General features: G+C 55.3%; 1 protein-coding gene across 12 annotated transcripts in view; it reads left to right on the top strand.

The window, feature by feature from the left end:
* The window catches only part of INPP4A (inositol polyphosphate-4-phosphatase type I A), a 146274-nt gene extending 131874 nt beyond the window's left edge, over positions 1-14400 (top strand). For 6 of the 12 annotated variants that reach the window (XM_008253591.4, XM_017339797.3, XM_008253582.4 and 3 more), the window contains 3 exons: positions 2058-2170; positions 2796-2950; positions 6714-14400. In XM_008253591.4, the coding sequence (XP_008251813.1) occupies positions 2058-2170; positions 2796-2950; positions 6714-6894 (449 nt within the window). In that variant the 3' untranslated portion in view covers positions 6895-14400. The remainder of the gene's footprint in view (positions 1-2057; positions 2171-2795; positions 2951-6713) is intronic. The other 6 variants (XM_051842661.2, XM_008253627.4, XM_002709997.5 and 3 more) reach the window with 1 other exon arrangement.
* Positions 14401-18306: the final 3906 nt, after the last annotated feature.

Here is an 18306-nt window from a genome sequence, read left to right as displayed (position 1 = left end):
GCAGAAGAGGCCAAGGACAAAGCGTGGAGATGGCCCTGTGCTCCAGGGGTTGATCAGGGGCCAGTGAGGGGGCAGTGGGCCAGCCCGAGGCAGAGCAGGAGTGGAGGGGGCCTGGACGTGCTGGCCAGCCTCTGGGCTGGTGGACAAGGAGTCCCTGGTGAGCTCTTGGGACAGTCCCAGGGCAGGGAGTGAGAGGCTGGGGATCCAGTGGGCAATGAAGTGATGCTGCCTTGGGGTGGTCCATGCCATCCCAAAGGTTGTCAGAGGCTTGTGGTTGGGGTGGTTGGAACCTCCCTGCTGCTAAGTGGGTGATGTCAGCACACATAAAGCCTGAAGAAGCTGGAGAAAACAAGGCCAGAAGATACAGGAGCAGGATAGCTACAAGCCCAGGCCCAGGAGTGGCCAGGCCATCATGCCCTGACAGGCGGGAAGAGGGAGAGGGAGGTAAAGGGTGAGCAAATACTTGGAGGTTGGCTCAGGTGGCTTCAGTCTCCCCAGTAAACAGGAGTTCTAGTGAACACAGGGAGAAGAGTGCAGACCTGGGGTCGGGGTGGGGGAGACTTGGCTCAGGTGCAACGGGAGCCATTGAGGCAGTAGCACTCAGCTCTGGCTGCCCTGAGTGTGAGGCCTGGACAAACACTCGGAGCCTGGGCCCCACACGAGCTTGGTGGGCGGGGCCTGGGTCTCAGAAACTCCTGGAGAGCCCCGTTTGCAGTCGGCGTCAGAAGCCCTGCCATCGGAGCTGAGTACCAGAAAGCTTTGAGGACTCAGCTGAAGGCCATCAGCGGCACTAGTACACGGGCCCCCAGATACGGGGGTGTTCTTACATTCTTCAGCAGTGAGTGCAGTTGGAGGCAACCTCGCCCCACGCCAGACAACGTCTCCCCACTGAGTGGGAGTTATCTAATCAGCGCGCTGTTCGCACACCCGCTTGGCAGATGTGGACATGAGGCAAGGAGGGCGGGCTACCCCGTGAGCCCCCTACACCTGCTGGTCTGGGAGGCTGAGGACATGGAGCCCACTTGGCTGAATCCCTCCAGAGCCTGCCTAGGTCATCAGTGGGCAGGTTTTCAAGGTTGGGGGCAAAGCTGGGTGGTCCAGTCATGCCATCTCCCCTGGAGAGAGAAGGCCCCTGCCCACCTTAGCTCCCCTCCTGTGCACTCCCACCGTCTCCTCCTCCTTTGAGCCCCTCCCAGGCAGGAGCCTTCTGTGTTCTCTGTTGCTGCCCCATCCCCTGACCAGTGCGGGACTGGACGGACACAGCGGGAACATGGGGTCATCAGCACAGGACCCTGCGTGCACCAGGGTGAGACAGGTGACGGAAACCGGCTGTGTGGCCAGTCCCACAGCGCCACGCACTTGCTTCTGATGTAGAATTCAGACACTGGCTGATTGCCTCAGCCACGACCTTGAGGCCCTTCTCTTTGTCTTTGGTAACCCCAGTGTGTGCAAATCCCCACACCTTCAGGAGTGGTTGCTTTTCCTGTGGTTTTTATCCCAGATTTTCGAGGAGAGATGATCTGACAGACGTGTGGGTTCAGGAAGCCCTGGAAGGGCCAGGAGACTACCACAGTGGGGAAGAAGCTGTCAGAGCAGGGAGCATCACTGAGGAATGTGATTCTCTAGGTGTGGCCCCAGGTCCCCCGCCTGGAGGCGGCTGCACTTTCCAGCCTCCCCGAGGGTTTCCAGGCCACCCAGTGGCTGAGACCCTGCTGCAAGCGTCCCCCATCCCTGGCTCAGGGTTTGGAGACCAAATGTAGCTCCCGCACTCCCTCCTAACCCGCTTCTTTGGGAGGGGGCAGAAAGAGTGGTGTTTACAGGGACTTCCTTGAGTGGGGACCTGCTGTCCACACCCTAGCCCCTTGCAACTGCTGGAAGCAGAGCAGCACTCAGAGGCACTCAGCAAACTCGTAGCCATGTCCCACCCCTCAGCTTCAGCTGCCGACTGCTCATGTCACTGACCGCGTGCCCCAGTGGCCTCCCTGGGTGGGTCTCCACGGTTGGGTGCCGTGTTGCTGGGTGCGGCCTCCACTCCCGCAGACTCCTCTGCCCTCCAGGTCTTCCTCGGTCTCGGAGTCAGACCTGCCTGCCGGAGCTGCTGCGGTTCCTGGGGCAGAACGTGCATGCCCGGAAGAACAAGAACGTGGACATCCTGTGGCAAGCTGCTGAGGTACTCGGCGGAGGGCAAGCTCAGCGCTGCACCTGCCACCCAGAAGTCACGGGGCTTAGTCAGCGGGGGTGGAGAGCGCCTGTCTGTCCCCAGGAGGGCACGAGACAGAGTCAGGTGCTGCAGGACTCTGGGAGGGACTCAGCATTGCCCATGAGCGCCCTCATTTAGGGAGGCCTGAGCCCTTGATGCAGGGTCCATCCCAGGGGACACTTAATGGCCAGGCTGGCGACAGCTGTCAGCGGCACCGTCAGTGCCGGCTGAGACTCAGCGCCGAGGCTGCAGTGGCCGTTCACATCTCTTCAGTCTGTCTGCTACGCGCAGTTCTGATCTCATCTCCCCAAGCACTTACACGTCTGTGTGGCCAGGAAAGTGTGTGTCTACCTCTCGGTCTCTCCGTAGCAGCAAGCAGTCTCGGCTGGCCCTGGCTCGTGACAGCCGTTCCAGGCCGTTTGTTAGACTCTGTATTGAGGGTCCCTCTTCATGAAACTCCCCCCACCACTCGCCCTTTTTTTTTTTTTTTAATGTGCTCTTGTTGTGATTTACTGATGGCTGTGTTGCTGCTGGTGTCTGTGTCACCCCTCTGCGGGGGCTCCGTCCTAAGCCTGGCCCGTTTTCCCATCGGCAGATCTGCCGCCGGCTGAACGGAGTCCGGTTCACCAGCTGCAAGAGTGCCAAGGACCGCACGGCCATGTCGGTGACGCTGGAGCAGTGCCTGATCCTGCAGCACGAGCACGGCATGGCCCCGCAGGTCTTCACGCAGGCCCTGGAGTGCATGCGCAGGTGAGTGCTGCTGCCAGGCCGCCGCCCGCTTGCCCGGCCACCGTGTAAACTGCAGATGAGCCGGTGCCCTGTGCCCGCCGAGGGGCCTCCCTGCCCAGGGCCCCTGACGCCAGCCGTCACACTCACGTTTGACAGCTCGTCAAACTGTGGGCCCTGTCAGATTCCGACAGCGCCCTTGTATGGCAGGGAAGGGGAGAGCCAGCAGTCTTTCTGAGCAGGACTGCACTGCTAAGCAGTAGATGGGCGGGCAGGCCGAGGGCAGGCAGCGAGATGGGGAGCTTGGATGCAGCCGTGCCGAAGTCCCCAGGGCCACCTGCCCGGCTGTGGCTGGCGCTGAGGGCCAGCCCGTTAGCAGGCACCTGCTGTTGACATGGTGTGTGTCTGTACATTCCCATAGTTGAGTGAAGGCAGTGCGTCTGCAGGTTGCACCGGTTTGCTCCGCTTCCTCTCCAGCAGCTGACACAGTTTGCTTTCATGAGCAAAGTGTCCAGGGAGTGTTTCACGGTGATGGCCGTCAGCGCGCCCTGGCGACCTCGCCCTCCCAGTGTTCCGATTCTGAGGCAGCAGGCGTGTTTCAGAGGGAATCCCCGCGCGCAGACTGTCCAGTGTTTCTGGTGCCTTGTTCCAAGCACTGCCAGGCAGCCCCAGCTCACATACCAAAAGAAAGGATAAGAAACCTGGTTTCCCCGTCCCCTTTGATGTAGTCACCAATGCTGTTCAAGTCTCGTGTCCAGCGGTCACTTCTACTGAGTGTTCTGTGTCATTTGTCCTCTCACCAAATTCTTCAAAGCGTTCGATTCTCTTATCCTTTCTGTATGTTTCTGCTGTTTGACCTTCTCACAGCGGTGCACAGAAGCAGTGTGAGAGCTCCTGCCTCTTGATCTATCGCAGCGTGTAAGACGGAGTGGTCACGTCCCCGTATTGTCTTTCCACGTTCATCCAAACCTCTCCTTTACGACTTGACCATCCCTCTGCCGCTAGCCTCCCCGTACCGTGGAGGCTCGGGGACTCCTTCCTGCTTTTGGTTATTTTTGTCTGTCTGTCTGTCTGTCTGTAACTGCCTCGGCCAGGGGTCTGCCCTCGGGAGCCCCGGTGCCCTCAGGGGCCGCAGGCAGAGGCCTGCTCCATGCAGCAGTCAGGGATCGCTGTGACCCTGGAAGCATGGCTCCCAGTCAGGTCCCAGGAGCCGTGGTGCGAGGACCACTGTTTAGTTCTTGGGCTCTTGACCAAATTCAACAAAACAGCCATTTGTTCTGAGTGCATCTGAGCACAAAGGTGGCAGGAGACCAGGGCCCAGCACTGTGGGCCACCCCCTGAGCCAGCCTGGGGCTGTGTGCATGGCTCCCACACGTGCAGGACGGCTGTTACAGCCGTGACCATTTACAAAGCACCAGGTGCTTTTTGGAACTTGTAATCATTTGAGTAATGGATTCTCCTCGTAGGAAAATGAACAAAATACAGATAAGCCTCTAGAGTGATTGTACACACGTGGCCCTCACACTCACGGACCCTCCATATTCCTGCTAGGAACAAGTAGCCAGCTGTGTTAACCTTTTGACGCACATTCATTCCTAGGTAGATTTATACATACATAGGGAAGTGAGTGCGGCTGACACACATCTTGCTTAGCCAGTCCCTAAATAACACACAAAATAAGCACACGCAATAATAGGAACAGTTCCCTCTTTCCATCTCTGGTTTTAACTCCCCCCCCCCATTTAACTGTCCCATGATCCCTTTTTCCCAGGTGAATAAGTGCATACAGCCTCACTTGAAACACACCCTAGCGTATGTACTTGGCTGTCACTGAGTGTTTCAGCTGTATGTGATTTTCAGCATTTTGATCCAGGATGCAGTTAAGTGTCTTTATGGATCCTCCTAACGACATTTGCCCCATTAATTGCTTAGGTCAAAAAGTACACACCTCTGCAAGGCCTTTTTTGTAATTTCAATACCAGTGAGCCCATTGCCGCCATACTGGTCACCCTCCCCCTCCGTGTCTGGGGGCGCCCGCCTGGCTGGCACTGCTGCTCTTCCACTGTTCTCAGCGCTGGTTTTCTGTATTCCTCCAGGGTAAGGACCTAGAGGTCCTATGCCGAGGTGGATCTCCCGTGGGAGCAGGAACCATCCCCTCGACACCTCACCTCCAGTTACAGGTGTCTTTCACATTTTTCTTTTTTTTTTTTTTTTTTTTTTTCTGAATTTTCTAAAATCTCTTCAGTGAAAGCATATCACTTAAGTAATTCCTTAGGAAGTTATAAAAACGAAAGCAAGCTCAATCCCACTTCACAAACTCTGCCTGTGCCAGAGAGCTCAACACCAGCCACGGGCACAGTGCTCACTGCTGCCTTGAGCTGACCCTGCAGCATTTTGGGCTAAGCGTCCTAAGGAAGCAATAACAGATCTCAGCCATGCCCTTGTGTGGAGGAATCCACTTTGGGTCTCTTGCTTTCTCGCTTGCAACTTATCAGATGGAAGAATAGCATGTGCAGGAGGGCAGAGCTGACACCCAGGCCGGCTTTGTCCTGGAGGTCCAGGGTAAGCAGTGGCCAGTGCTATGCTATAAATGTTCGAAACAGCTCGTTCCAGAACGCCCTGATCTATGGTATATATCAGTTTCCCATCTGGACCATTTTAAGCTCCCAGTGCGGCACCAGCTGGACGTGCATTCAACTCTTCCAAGCCACGTAAGCCAACGTAGAACATTCTTGGAGGTGTCCTCTGTCCCCAGACCAGGAGTTGAGCCCTGCACTCCGTGGGTCTTTCTGAGTAGCCATGGTGATCCACCAGCCCATCCTGGCAGGGAGCGGGCCAGTCAGTGCTCAGGCTAGCTTGGAAAATATCCCCTGTGGCAACAGCATATTCTCACAAGGCCATTGCAGCCAGGTGCTCCTGGGAAAGCTGAGGTGGGGAAAGACTCAGCATGAGAGAAGAACCCTGGATGCCCACCCACTCATGTCTATGCCATCCTTTGCAGGCAGCCTGCTGGGTCAGTTACCACCTGATAGGCATGGATGTGGCTCTAGATCCGATCCTACCTCGGTATATGTCTTCTGTAGCACCAAAAGGAGGGGAGAAAGACCCCGCATTTCCATTCTGTGCTTGGTTGGACTCCATTTTGGGGATCATCTTGTGGAGCCAACTGGCAGTGTTGGAGGCACCGTCACCCATGGCCCTGACGCTGCTTAGCCAGAGACCCCGGGGGGTGTGGGAAGAACTGTGTGTGGTTGAAGTGCATCGTTCTTGTCTGCATGGCTCATCAGGAGGCAGCCTCAGCCAAAGCCGCCGCACCTGGCTCAGGCAGCTGTGAGAAGGTCAAACCCCATGGTTCTTCATGTTCAGCTTGTGTCCAGAATCCCCGTCCGCAGCATGTGGGAGCATGGCAGGCGGCATGGAGCGGTGCTTGGCCAGCCGAGAGGGTGAACATGGAAAACCATCCCTGCAACCTACATGTGTTTATTTTCGGTGGACTGCAGTATTTTTTCTTATTTTCACTTCTCTTTCTCTCCTCTTTCCCTGTGACTGTGCTGGTTTTGTTTTGGCCTCCTCCCCCTCTTTTCTGCATATCACCTTTTCTTTCTGTTGTTGCTTCATGGCATTTTTTTTTTTTTTTAAATCTTACCTTTTGGTTCTCCTCTTTTTCCATACTTTTTGATAAAACCCACTGCATGTGTCTTTCTTTTTTGTTTGTTTGTTTCTTTTATTCTTTTTCTTTTTCTTCTTTTTTTCTTTTCCTTTCTCCCAAACTTTTTCCTTTTCACAGCATTGGAACACGGGAGGTAGTCACCCAGAAGAACTTGAGCGGCCTGGTGCCCATCCGAGACTTAAGGCTAGACCCCAGCCTCCTCTGTTCCCTTCCCTTACTGGCTCTGAGCCCCAATTTACTGATTGTGTGGCTCTTTCTGAGCATAGCCTACCTGGTGGCCAAATTGCGTTGCAAATGAATGTTATCCCTATGACAAATTTAAAGTGCCCGAGTCTGCCCAGCCACCGCATACCTAACTGGACAGAAGGAAGGTGTCAGAGCGTGCTCTGCCAAGGAACCTCTCAAACGCTCATGCCTTACAGTCTGGTGTTTTGTTCTTCCGAACTGTAAATACCTGCCAAATTATCTCACCGAGAAGACTCGTGCATTGCAGTCACGTAGCGTCTTAAGTGCTTGTACCATGTTCCGACAGTGCCCTGTTACTGCATTGTTTAGCCGGCCTGGAATCACCTGTACCAAATCTCTTAACCTTCTGATGTAAAACTATTTACTACCTGTATATCTCACGCGCCCTGTTTCCAACGGAAAGGAATTCTGTCAGACAAGAATTTGTATATTTGATACTATTCTTTTACATGTGCTGCTAACCTTCCCCTTCCTTTCGAGGAGAAATGAAAAGACAGAGAGAGATGCTTTATAACTGGCTCGTTTAGATAAACCTCTTGAACGGGACATGTACTTTGTGCTTTCGTTTCAAAGCGTGGTCCCTGGGTGACAGCAGCAAACAATTTGCTTGCAGGGTCCTGACACTTCTTGCTGGGATTTGTTCTTTCTAACCTTTCCATCTGTGGGGATGCCACAGAGCTGTGCAAACAGCAGCGCTCGGCACCGCCTTACGGCCGGGCACCTAGAGAGCTGTGCTGTGTGCGGCTTCAGCGTTAGCTCTTAGCTCTCGAGGGATCGTTAGACAGATTTTAGGAATGAATGTGCGTAGTAACAAAAGGCTGCTAATGCTGTTTGCAATTATGTTTCTTGAAATAGCATCTTTCATTTAAGAAATTATACCTGGGCGGGCGCTGTGGCTCACTTGGTTAATCCTCCACCTGTGGGGCAGGCATCCCATATGGGCGCCAGGTTCTAGTCCCGGTTGCTCCTCTTCCAGTCCAGCTCTCTGCTGTGGCCCGGGAAGGCAGTGGAGGATGGCCCAAGTGCTTGGGCCCTGCACCCGCATAGGAGACCAGGAGGAAACACCTGGCTCCTGGCTTTGGATTGGTGCAGTGCGCCGGCCATAGCGGCCATTTGGGGAGTGAACCAATGGAAGGAAGACTTCTCTCTCTGTCTCTCTCTCTCTCTCTCACTGTCTATAATTCTACCTGTCCAAAAAAAAAAAAGAACTTATACCTTTCATTTCAGATTAAAGACCAGGCATCATGTCTCTCTTGCTAACCAACTGTGGTAGATAATGAGACAAACAAACAAAATCCAAGAGAAATTACCAGCAAGTGAGGCTCAGCTCTTGGGCAGTGGTGGCAGATGGCAATGTGGGAGAAGGTCGCTGTGGTTCCCACACTTGATATTAACCTGATACTGGCCTCAGAAGGGGATGCTTGCAACCTTAGCATTGGTATGTGACAGAGAGCCACTGTGCACCTGGAGAGTTGGGCAAAATTCCACTCGCCTGGCTCAGAGGCTTCTGTGGCTCCCGGCACATCTTCTGCCGCGCCTCCCTGTTCCTCCTGCGGGTTTCCCACTGTTTGCTGAAGCGCGTGTCTCTTCAGCAGTCTAGAAAAGCTGGCTTTTCCAGAATCTCGACCCCCCAGGCACGTGCATAAGCCCTGTCCGCCGTAAGGTCTGGCCTCTCCAAGACGTCCCGATTCGGCCTCCGCTGAGTTGAGGATCTAGGATCACAGAAGCAACCGGCAATGAATGACAGATGTCGGACGCTAAAGTCCGCAGCGTAAGCTGCCCTCCTTACACCCAGGAGCCCCCCCTTCTCTCTAGAGCTTTGAGCCCCGCAGGATCCCAAGGGCAGGCATCACCTCTGCAGGCGGGTCCTCCTAGAGTAACGAGGGGCTGTGCTGTGGCCCAGGCCCTGCTGCTCTCGCTGCAAGCCGGCTGACCGGCGGTGGTGTGGGAACAGCTTGTTAATAGACAGGGTCCCAACCAGGCTGCATCTCTGACAGGTGCGTTCACCACTGGCCCTCTTTCGCATCCAGGTGCACACTTCAACCCTCCAAGATCATTTTGTTCCTTTATTCAGAGGACGAAAAGTAGCATCCTAGCTGCTGATGCCGGCCAGAGGCAGTGGCACACGTACCCGCCCGCCTCAGAAAAGGAGCAGGTGGCCAGGCAGAAACCCCTCCCCCAGGGCCCAGGGTGCTCTGTGGCACTCTCCAGGGGCTCCTGCCAGGACCCCACCCTACAGCAGAGGGGAGGCGTGGCCAGGCCCCAGGGGCCTCCAGGACACCACAGTCTGACCCGCGGCTGCCTTCCTGTCCTGTGTAGACTTGGCTATAGGGCCGAGAAAGATCCAAGACGCCGGGAGAGGGGATCGGCTCCTTGGTGTCTGTCCTGCGGGGCCGGGCACAAGGCAGCACATGGTGCCCTGCCTGTGTGGTTAGGGGCATGGGAGGGCCAGCACTAGGAGGGACTCCAGGAAGTCAGCCCGGAGATGCGGGGGTGTTGTCCCCCCCCCAAAAACAGCTGAGAAGAGAAACTCAGTATCCTCACTCCTTGTGCTGGGTTTCAGTGTCACCAAGGCCTCTTTTCATGAGATGAGGCCCAATACATAATTTGAAATCATGTCTGCTTTAGCAAGAAATAGGATGGAACAGGAGGAGATGATTCAAGAAAGGAGAGACAGGGGCTGGCATTGTGGCACAGCGGGTTAAGCCACCGCTTGTGACACCAGCATCCCATATCGGAGCCCTGGCTGGATTCCAGGCCGCTCCATTTCTGATGCAGCTCCCTGCTTATGCACCTGGGAAGGCAGCGGAAGAGGCCCAAGTACTTGGGCCCCTGCCACCCATATGGGCGACCAGGGTGGAGTTCCCGCCTCCTGGCTTCTACCTGGCCCAGCCCTGGCCATTGTGGCCGTTTGGCCAGTGAACCACCAGATGAAAGATAACATGCAGGCTCTTTTGCTCCCTCTCTGTGTCACTCTGTCTTTCAAATGAAACAAATCTCAACAAACAAAAAAGCCAACAGAGTGAGTGGGGAGGAGACACCTTTGGTGCTGGCTCTGGGTTGCCTCTGAAGTGACGGCGTGCTGTGGCACTGTGGAGGCCCCCAGCCCTGGGTGTTCCATCCGCGTCTGTCTCTGAAGTTAGGAAAGCCACTATCAGAGCCGCTCTCTTTGGCCAGTCCTGTAGAAATCATCGTGCCACTTAACTCTGTTCAACTCGTGTGACAGTCCCTGTTTACTCTGTGGCTTGGTTCCAGGAGAGGTCTTAATGCAATGGCATGTTCTCCCTGCCGAAGGGACCGGGGAGGCAGCCACCGCCCAGGTCTGCCGGCCTCCACGTGCGCTCCAAGTGGAAAGGGAAAACCAGCGGTTTCCTGAATCAGTTGTCCTTTGGGCTTTCCATTGCAAGCTTCATTTCAAAAGCAGACATCCTTGAAAGTAAAGTACATGCATACAGTGTAGCTTCAAAATAGTTAGATCTCTCTTGCCAAAATCTGTCCAAGACCTTCTCCACGCTGACTCCTAAAAACCATGCAGCCAGTTACAGTGGGGACCGTCAGTCCCCGCAGGGCCCCTGGCCACCTCTGCACGCCTTCTCCCCAGCCCTACTGCCCGCCTGTCCAACTCTGCAGACCATGTGACGGGTGTCTGCCTGGGAATCAGCCAGAGCAGCCAGCTTTTGTAAACTCAGACTCTGGATTTAAAAGTACAATTTAGTTTAACAGCTAAATTGAAAACCAAAGTTTTATGATTATAATTCCAATGACAGTGTTTTCAGCCGGCTAATCCAGGCTCCGGCTCCTTCCACACGTAAACAGGAGAGAATGTGAAAGTCCACTGGTGGCCTTCCTTGCTCCTCGAAGCACCTGGGCATCCTCTAGTGACAGCTGGTCTTCGAGAAGTGTGTGCATTCCGTTTGATCTTAGCCAAAAGGCCGAGAAGCGGTAGCTTGTGCGTTTCCGTGTTAAGTGGAGAAGCCATATCTATTCCATTCCATTAATGGGAGAGCTTCCAAAGATGAAAGCGATGAACTGTGCCTGGGAATCTAGAGTTTCTGTTTTAAACAGGATCGCATTTGGGTCTGGTTCCCGAACGTTAGACGCTCACTGAGACCCTGCTCACTGGGTCTGTGCGGAGCTCGGGACACGCATCCGGCCGAGGGCTGCGGCCGAGCTGAGTTACTGCATTCATTAATACAACCAGGTGGATATTTTTCTAAAATACCGGAGCTTATCTTTTGAATAAAAATGACTGTCTTACCAAAAATACCTTATGTATTCTTGATACCGAGATTGTCATTTTCACTTTAAAAGGCTTCAGCAATTGCTACTATTTTTTTTAATGCATGACATAATGGTCTACATGCAATTGGACATATTTTTTTAAAATCACTGTTTCTTGATAGCTGCAAAATTTGCATATAAGGGGGGGTTTTGTACTGAATTTGATAACTAGTCGACTTCATTGCTAGTTTGAGACTATAAAACACGTTGTGGCGTGCCGTCAGAAGTCGGTCCGACGTAAGACTGCTGCTGCCCGTTACTCTCCTGTCTACACCGCAGCGTTGCGCGACAGCTTTGTGATGCTGTCACTGAGAACGTGAGGCCGGCCTGGGTGCTCTTCCTCTCCTGTGCGTGTGTTTCACCCACTGGGCTGCCAGGAAAACCCTCCGTCAGACGTCCTTGCTGGCGATGATGCTGGTGGCCGGTTGTCTGGTGGCAGGGCACCCGTCTCACAGGCACTTGTTCAAGAGCGACACAGCGAGGGCACCCCCCTGGAGAACAGTGGCTGGCTTCCAGCTGGAGGCCACTGCACCAGCCCTGGTAGCCGAGCACAACGCTTGGGCCGTGGGGCTGATTTGCCCCGGAACAGGTGGAGCACGCAGGCCAGCAGAGCCACTCCTGCCCAGGGCTGTGGCCAGGAACAGCCAGCGTTCTGAACCAGGTGTGGTTATTTTTCTAACACTGAAAGATTCAGCTCTTTATTTTGCTGTGTCCCCCCCCCACCCTTGGCGCTCCAAGTTGTGATAGAACCTCAGATACCTGGACGTGAATGAGATACACAAACTCGGGAACGTAACGCCAGTTTGGAAATGCACACGGCCCCAGCCAGCATGCGTCGGTGTCTGTGCTCCCTACCCATTGGCCTTGGTCAGGAGCCCGCCATCTTGCATGTGTATTTGTTGTGAACAAGTCTGGCCACCCATTTAAATGAATCCGTCCCCACCCCCTTTTTTTTAATGCTATGAAAATGATCAGTTCATTTCATCTTAGTTTTTAAGTCTTTTCCTTTTTTACTGCTGTCATTTCTTGTGCTTGTTTTTTCCCAGTGAGGGTTGTCGAAGAGAAAATACAATGAAGAATGTTGGAAGTCGCAAATATGCGTTTAATTCCCTGCAGCTGAAGGCTTTCCCCAAGCATTACAGGCCTCCCGAAGGGACTTACGGCAAGGTTGAGACTTGAACACCCGCTGTCCTCTAATTAGCGGCTCCATAACACACGTGGGGGCCCCTAGTGTCCTACATGCGTTCTTCAAGAAGACCCGAAGGATTGAGTTATATTTTTGTGTTTTCTAAAAACTAGCTCACTGAAGAGTCCATGGAGCATGTTTGTTTTCCCTTTCCGTTGGCATCCATAGGGGGTCACGTCTGGCCCGGTAGCGTGGATGGAGACCGCCCGTGTCAGTAGCCCTCAGCTGTACCCATAGGCGCCGTCCCCAGGCGCTGCCGACCCAAGCTAGCTTTGTCTGAGATGCTATGAGACGTTTTCAGGTGTCCACTTAGGAACCGCTCACCTACCTTATTTTTCTACCGAGTCACCGAGAGTGAGCATCGAGTTCCAATCTACTTTTTACAGATCTGAATGTAAAACAGCAAAGGCTCCCGTCAGCGATCGCTCCCTAGGCAGACCCAGCCGTGGCGACCACTCCCGTTTCGGAGAAGGCACGCGCACCTTCTCCAGATGTCGAGTGCCATCGCTCCAGGACCTCACGTGTGGCCTGTCTGAGAGACACCACCCCGGGGTCGGGGGTAGGGGGATTCGTGACTGTAGAGTTAGCGGGAACCTACGTACTTTCCGAATAAGTGTTCTTTTGCAGGGTTTCCAATCTATATTACTCTAAGACACAGTACAATCACGTTGGAATGTCTGATAAAGGTATCTTATTTTTAGGTTTGCATAATTGTGACTCTCCCCTTCTTGTTCTGTTATGTGAGATGGCTACTGAGACCCAGTTAAAGTGATCTCCTCAAATGAGATTGCGAAAGGGATTTATGGGCCACTGTGTCTGGACACGGTGTTGATGACGAGTCAGCTGCACACAGCAGGAGTTTCTGTGTTTGATCAGTCCTGTGTATCATGACGATGTTTACATGTTATTTAAGAGGCTGTAAAAGAAACAGATGGTGGCGCATGTCAACGCTGATGACCCAGTGATGTGTGAAGCTGTTGGAAATTCGCATGTCGGAAAGCCCAGATATATGAGCTCCGTAATAAACTCGCGGCACACTTGAGCCTGGGGTGCTGAGATGCGGGCTGGTCCGCTCCCGAGCAGGAACACGGAAGGGCATGGGGTAGGGCGGGACTCCGTGCCCTTCCGCGTCCCTTCCTGCGCAGAGCCCACCTCTCCAGCTGCCCGATGCCAGCAGGTGAACTGCTGGGGAGGGGGCTTTCATGAGGCCTCCCTCGGAGCTGGGCACCTTGTGTGGGGGGCTGGGGCAGAGGCATTTGCCCTTTGCACCGCTGCCCAGGCGGCTGCTTTGGAGCCAGAAGTCTCCTTTTCGATGTGACCGATTCAGCCACTCCCCTCCCCACCGTTTCATTGAATTTGTTTTTTTTTTGTGGCATCTTTTTTTCATTTTACCATCACTACCATTTTTTTAAGGCTCCTCGTTTTTTTTTTTTTTTTTTTTTAAGTTTTGTTTAAAACTGAGTTTGTTACCCATGTTGTTTTCCAAACCTTTTTGTCTCGATTGCATTAAATATCTGCATCTGTCAAAGGGAACAGGACAAACGGCGAGGCGCCCCCCCCCCCCAAGCCGTGTGCGCGCAGCACCTCCGTGCGGGTTATTTGCCCCACGGTGACTTCCGGTTACGGGTCCCTGTAGAACTCTAAGGTTTGGCTCGTCACGGAGGAAAGGCGCGGCTTTCAGCGTTCTCTCTGGAGGCACCTGCTGGGGCGAGGGGCACAGCCTGGGGAGCTTGGGGTTTGCAGCTGTGGGAGGGCTGTGGTTTTCCAAAACCAAGTTTGCATCCAGTGCTCCTGGCCAGGCCCTGCCCCCAGCCCCGAGTAAAGACACGTGGGCGGCGGGGGTGCTGGCCGAGTCCCGTTCGTGTCCTGTACAGATGTAAACATACTGTATCATACGGCCGCGTCCCTACGCAGTTCTATCTGCCAAGCCTAGTGCATATCAATACTTTTATTTATTTGTTTGGGGCAGTATTAATATATATATAAACATATAGTTACTGTTTTCTATATTCTTAGCTCATTCAAAGCCATGTATGCTGTAAATGTGCTAGTCTCTAGAATGACAAATAATAAATAACTGACAACACTGAACTTGGTCTTGCCTGATTCATTCTGCTAAGCAGGAGCGCTGGCTTCTTGGACCGTCAGGTGCCAGCCGCCCGCGGGGTAGCAGGGTTAGAGCAAGTGTGGGCGGCAGCGGGCACAGCCCCAGACCCCAGGGCTGGCCTCAGCGACCTCTCCTCGCGGGCGGCTGTGGGCGGCAGTGCCGCATCTGCTAGGGTGCAGCCTTCGTGGTGGCGCCTCTTGTTGCCTTTGCCGGCAGTAAACGTGGGTCCCTCCTGGCCCTCTCGGGGTGCGTGACTGAAGTGCGCGTCCTTGTCGGCCGCCCCGATAACATCACCAGGACTTCATCCTGCAGCTTTGCCCTCGTTTGAGGCGCAGGTGCCGGGGAGCTCCCTGGCGATAGAAACGTACAACTCAAGGATAGCGTCAGTGTTTGCTGTTTGAATTTTTAGTATTTTGACCAAGAGGGGAATTTCAGCTCCACCCATTTCCCATGCCTTTTCTCTGCGTTCACATCGATGCCATAAATGACACCTCACTCTGATTTCTGCTTCGTGGATCGCGATGAGTACTTTTCACACCTTTACTCGTTTCCGTTTTTGTGACTTCTTGGAGCGCTGGCCTCTTCATGTAAAGTGTTTCTTAGTACGTGATGGTCCTTCTGCCAGGCAGGGTGGTTTGAACCTGGTTCGGCTGTGTTTTGCCTTTGTTTGGGGTGGGGCCCACGGAAGGTTTACATGTGGCGTGTAGTCAGGGGCACCTGCCCTGCTCTGTGTGCCACTGCTTCTGACCCCAGGCCGGGCATTAGGGCTGTGGGTGATGCGGCAGACAGCTTATGCTTGCCCGTGCAGTGGGGGTGGTAGTGCACCCGGGGGGCTGGCTCAGGTGCCTGTTGGCACCTGTCTTGGCACCTACTCTGTGCTTGGTGTAATTCTCTTTGGGGGTGTGGCTGTCTAAGCCCACAGGGTCTGATGCCCACCTCCCATCTGGAGCACCTGGGCTGAGTACCTGGCCCTGGCTCCCGACTCCTGACTCCGGCTTCCTGCCAGTGCAGACCCTGGGGAGCAACAGTGATGGCTAGAGTCAGTGGGTTCCTGCCACGTGCAGGGGAGCCCTGGATTTAGTGTCCAGCTTGTGGTTCTGGCCTAGCCCAGCTGCTCTGGGCATTTGGGCGACAGGCTAGCCCATGGGAGTTGTCTCCCATGTTTAATTAAACCAAATGCTATTTATGGTTTCTGCCTTAGCTTGCATTATTATTATTATTATTACTATTTTAATGTTTATTTATTTGAGAGGCAGAGAGAGCTCCTCCTCCAATGGCTCCCTCTCCAGATGGCCACAATGGCCACACCTGGGCCAGGCTGAAGCCAGGAGCCAGCAACTCCATCTGGGTCCCCCACGTGGGTGCAGGGTCCCAAACACTTGGTCCATCCTCTGCTGCTTTCCCAGGTGCATAAGCAGGGAGCTGGATCGCAAGTGGAGCAGTCGGGACAGGAGCTGGCACCCATGTGGGACGCTGGTGTTGCTGGCGGCAGCTTTACCTGTTGTAGCACAGCGCCAGCCCCACCTGCCTTAGCTTTCATGCCCACGTCTGTAATTGTTCACCTGTCCTTACAGCTGTGACTTCTGATTTCACTTCGGTCAGTCCACCTGGAATTACTTTGGCCTAAGTCCTGTGCTGTGTTTAGAGGTGGCTGACTCAGCGGCTGCCCCCGCCAAGCCAGCCGTGACTTTGCTTCTTAAAGGCAGGCCCCCCGGACCTCTGCGGGGGGTGCTCCCTTGCCCTTTCCTTCTCATGCCCTTGGGGTCTGCCCCTGAGTTTCCCTTTCAGTCTCTGCGCTGTGGGTGATGCGGCTGCTGGCGGCCGGGTCCTGGGGGTTTTGTGTCAGGGGAAGCTGGGGCGGAGCTTGGCCATGTGTGATCTTCCTGAGTGTGGAAGTGATCAGCCCTGGGGTGGCGGCGGCTGTGACCTTGCCAATTGCCTCCTGGGAGTCAAAACAGCTGGTTGGCACCAGTTTCAAGTAGACAAAGGCCTCATCAGCATTGTGTGTTCCTCATGGAGCAGTAAAGGCCCTGGGTCTTCCCGAGCGGGGCGCACTCAGCAGTCGCCCGTGTTTGCCGCTTCTTCTGGGGACAGGAGGACGCTCGCGCTCGGGGCAGCAGGTCCTGGGAGGACGCGGTGGGAGGAGGGCATGGCCTTGGCCCTGCACTTCTCTCCTGCTCCTGGAGGCCCTTCTGAGCCCTGTACCTCACCTGGCCAGCGGGCTGCCTACAGATTTCTCCTTGTGGGGACACACAAAGTCCTTTGTCACTTTCCCCCCAAAATGCCCTCCCTTCCCAGCCGCTGTTAAGAGCTGGTTTTTCTCTGTGTTGCGGTGAGGCCTCGCTCCACTGCATCCAGAAGCCCAGGAGTCCCTGGGCACCAATGGCCACAGAACTGGAGGTTCCGGACGGTGGGCACAGGGCAGGCCCCGCCTGGTCAGGAGGCCAGCCCTGGGACTGTGTCCACACTGTGAACGTTCTCTCTTCTCAAGGGTAGAAAGCAAGCACGTCTACACGGGACGATAGCCAGCCTTGGAGAGCCATAAGGCAGGAAACCAAACCAGCCCCGTGTGAGAGGGCCGTGCTAACCCACAAGCTCGCTCCTTCATCCCCGGGAGCACCCGGCCCCGGCAGGGGGAGAGAGGAGAGAGGTGCGAACTGCTGGGGGCGCTGGGGGCGCAGAGGCCGAGGCTAGGGCTGCTCCCGATCCTGCCTGCGCGGTGCGCATCGGCCCCGGGATCATTCTGCAGTCAGTCTGCCAGCCAGGCAGTGCCTTCAGGTGAGAGAACCTTGCCTGCTGGGATTGCAGTGGGCTCCCAGGAGCCAGCCTGCACAGGCACCCCCTCCGCTGCCTGCCCCAAGCCACACAGCAGCTTGTGCCGCCCCCTAGGTGGCACCAACTGGGGCTGACCACCCCCGCTACGCTGTGGTCCCTGAGTGCAGGATCAGAACCGCCGTGCTCCCCTCGCCCCCCTCCCCGCCAGGCCCCACACCTGCTGCCTGCAGCACGACCCACGCACCTGTGGGGCCAGCCCAGGCGGCCGAGTCCCCTCTGCTGTGCCACTTGACAGGTGTGAGGAGCAGGCCTGGAAGATGGAGCGCGTGCCTTCCTTCCCAGGGCGGGGAAGGAGCGGGTGCAGACCCCTCCCTGCCGCCTCGTCCACGCCACGGCCCCGCCCTGGGCGGCTGTGACCCCACTGTGCGGGTGACCCTCTCGCTCGCTCTGGCTCTCCATCCATCCGTGACTTGGCGGGGTCCCCAGCGTTCGTCTGTAACCCCCTTCTCCTGTAGGACGCTCTTGAAAATCCTCAGCCTGTTCTGTGCCACGCGTGACCCGTGGACGCTGTGAGTTGCACACGAGGTCCTTCCTAGCCTGTGTCCCAAGACCAGACCCATCCACACCCACCGGCAGAGCCGCTTCACTTTGCTGAGTGTCTCCAACGGGGTCTCCTCCAGGCTGGCTGAGCCCCAGTAAACGACCCACCCCCCCATCCATCCCGCCATCCCGCCATCCCCCCATCCCCCCCCATCCACATCTGTTCCCTGCCGGCTCCCAGCAGCCACTAAGGTCTGCTGTCTCTCCAGCCTGCCCACGGTTTCCACGCATGCACACACACCCACAGCTGTGGCCTCTCTACCTCCCCTCCGGTCGGGACCACTTCTCAGCCTCCCTATCCGTCCCTATCCGTCCTCGAGGCCCAGCCCTGGCACTCCCTCACCTGTGTTTAGTTCTGCACAGAATGAGTTGGCCCTCTAGTAAAAAAAAAAAAAAAAACTTCCCTGCATTCAGTTTGGAACATGGCCGTGAGATCTCGTGCGTCCTGTGCACCACGTCACTTGCCTGTGTGTGAGGGGCAGGTGTAATGCCTTCCCTAAAGGAGCCACTCAAAA

This window comes from Oryctolagus cuniculus, chromosome 2 (genome assembly GCF_964237555.1).
Source record: "Oryctolagus cuniculus chromosome 2, mOryCun1.1, whole genome shotgun sequence".
In the NCBI taxonomy this organism is placed as follows: Eukaryota; Metazoa; Chordata; class Mammalia; order Lagomorpha; family Leporidae; genus Oryctolagus; species Oryctolagus cuniculus.
The sequence above is the reverse complement of the archived record's forward strand: the minus strand, read 5'-3'. Positions and strand labels throughout refer to the sequence as shown.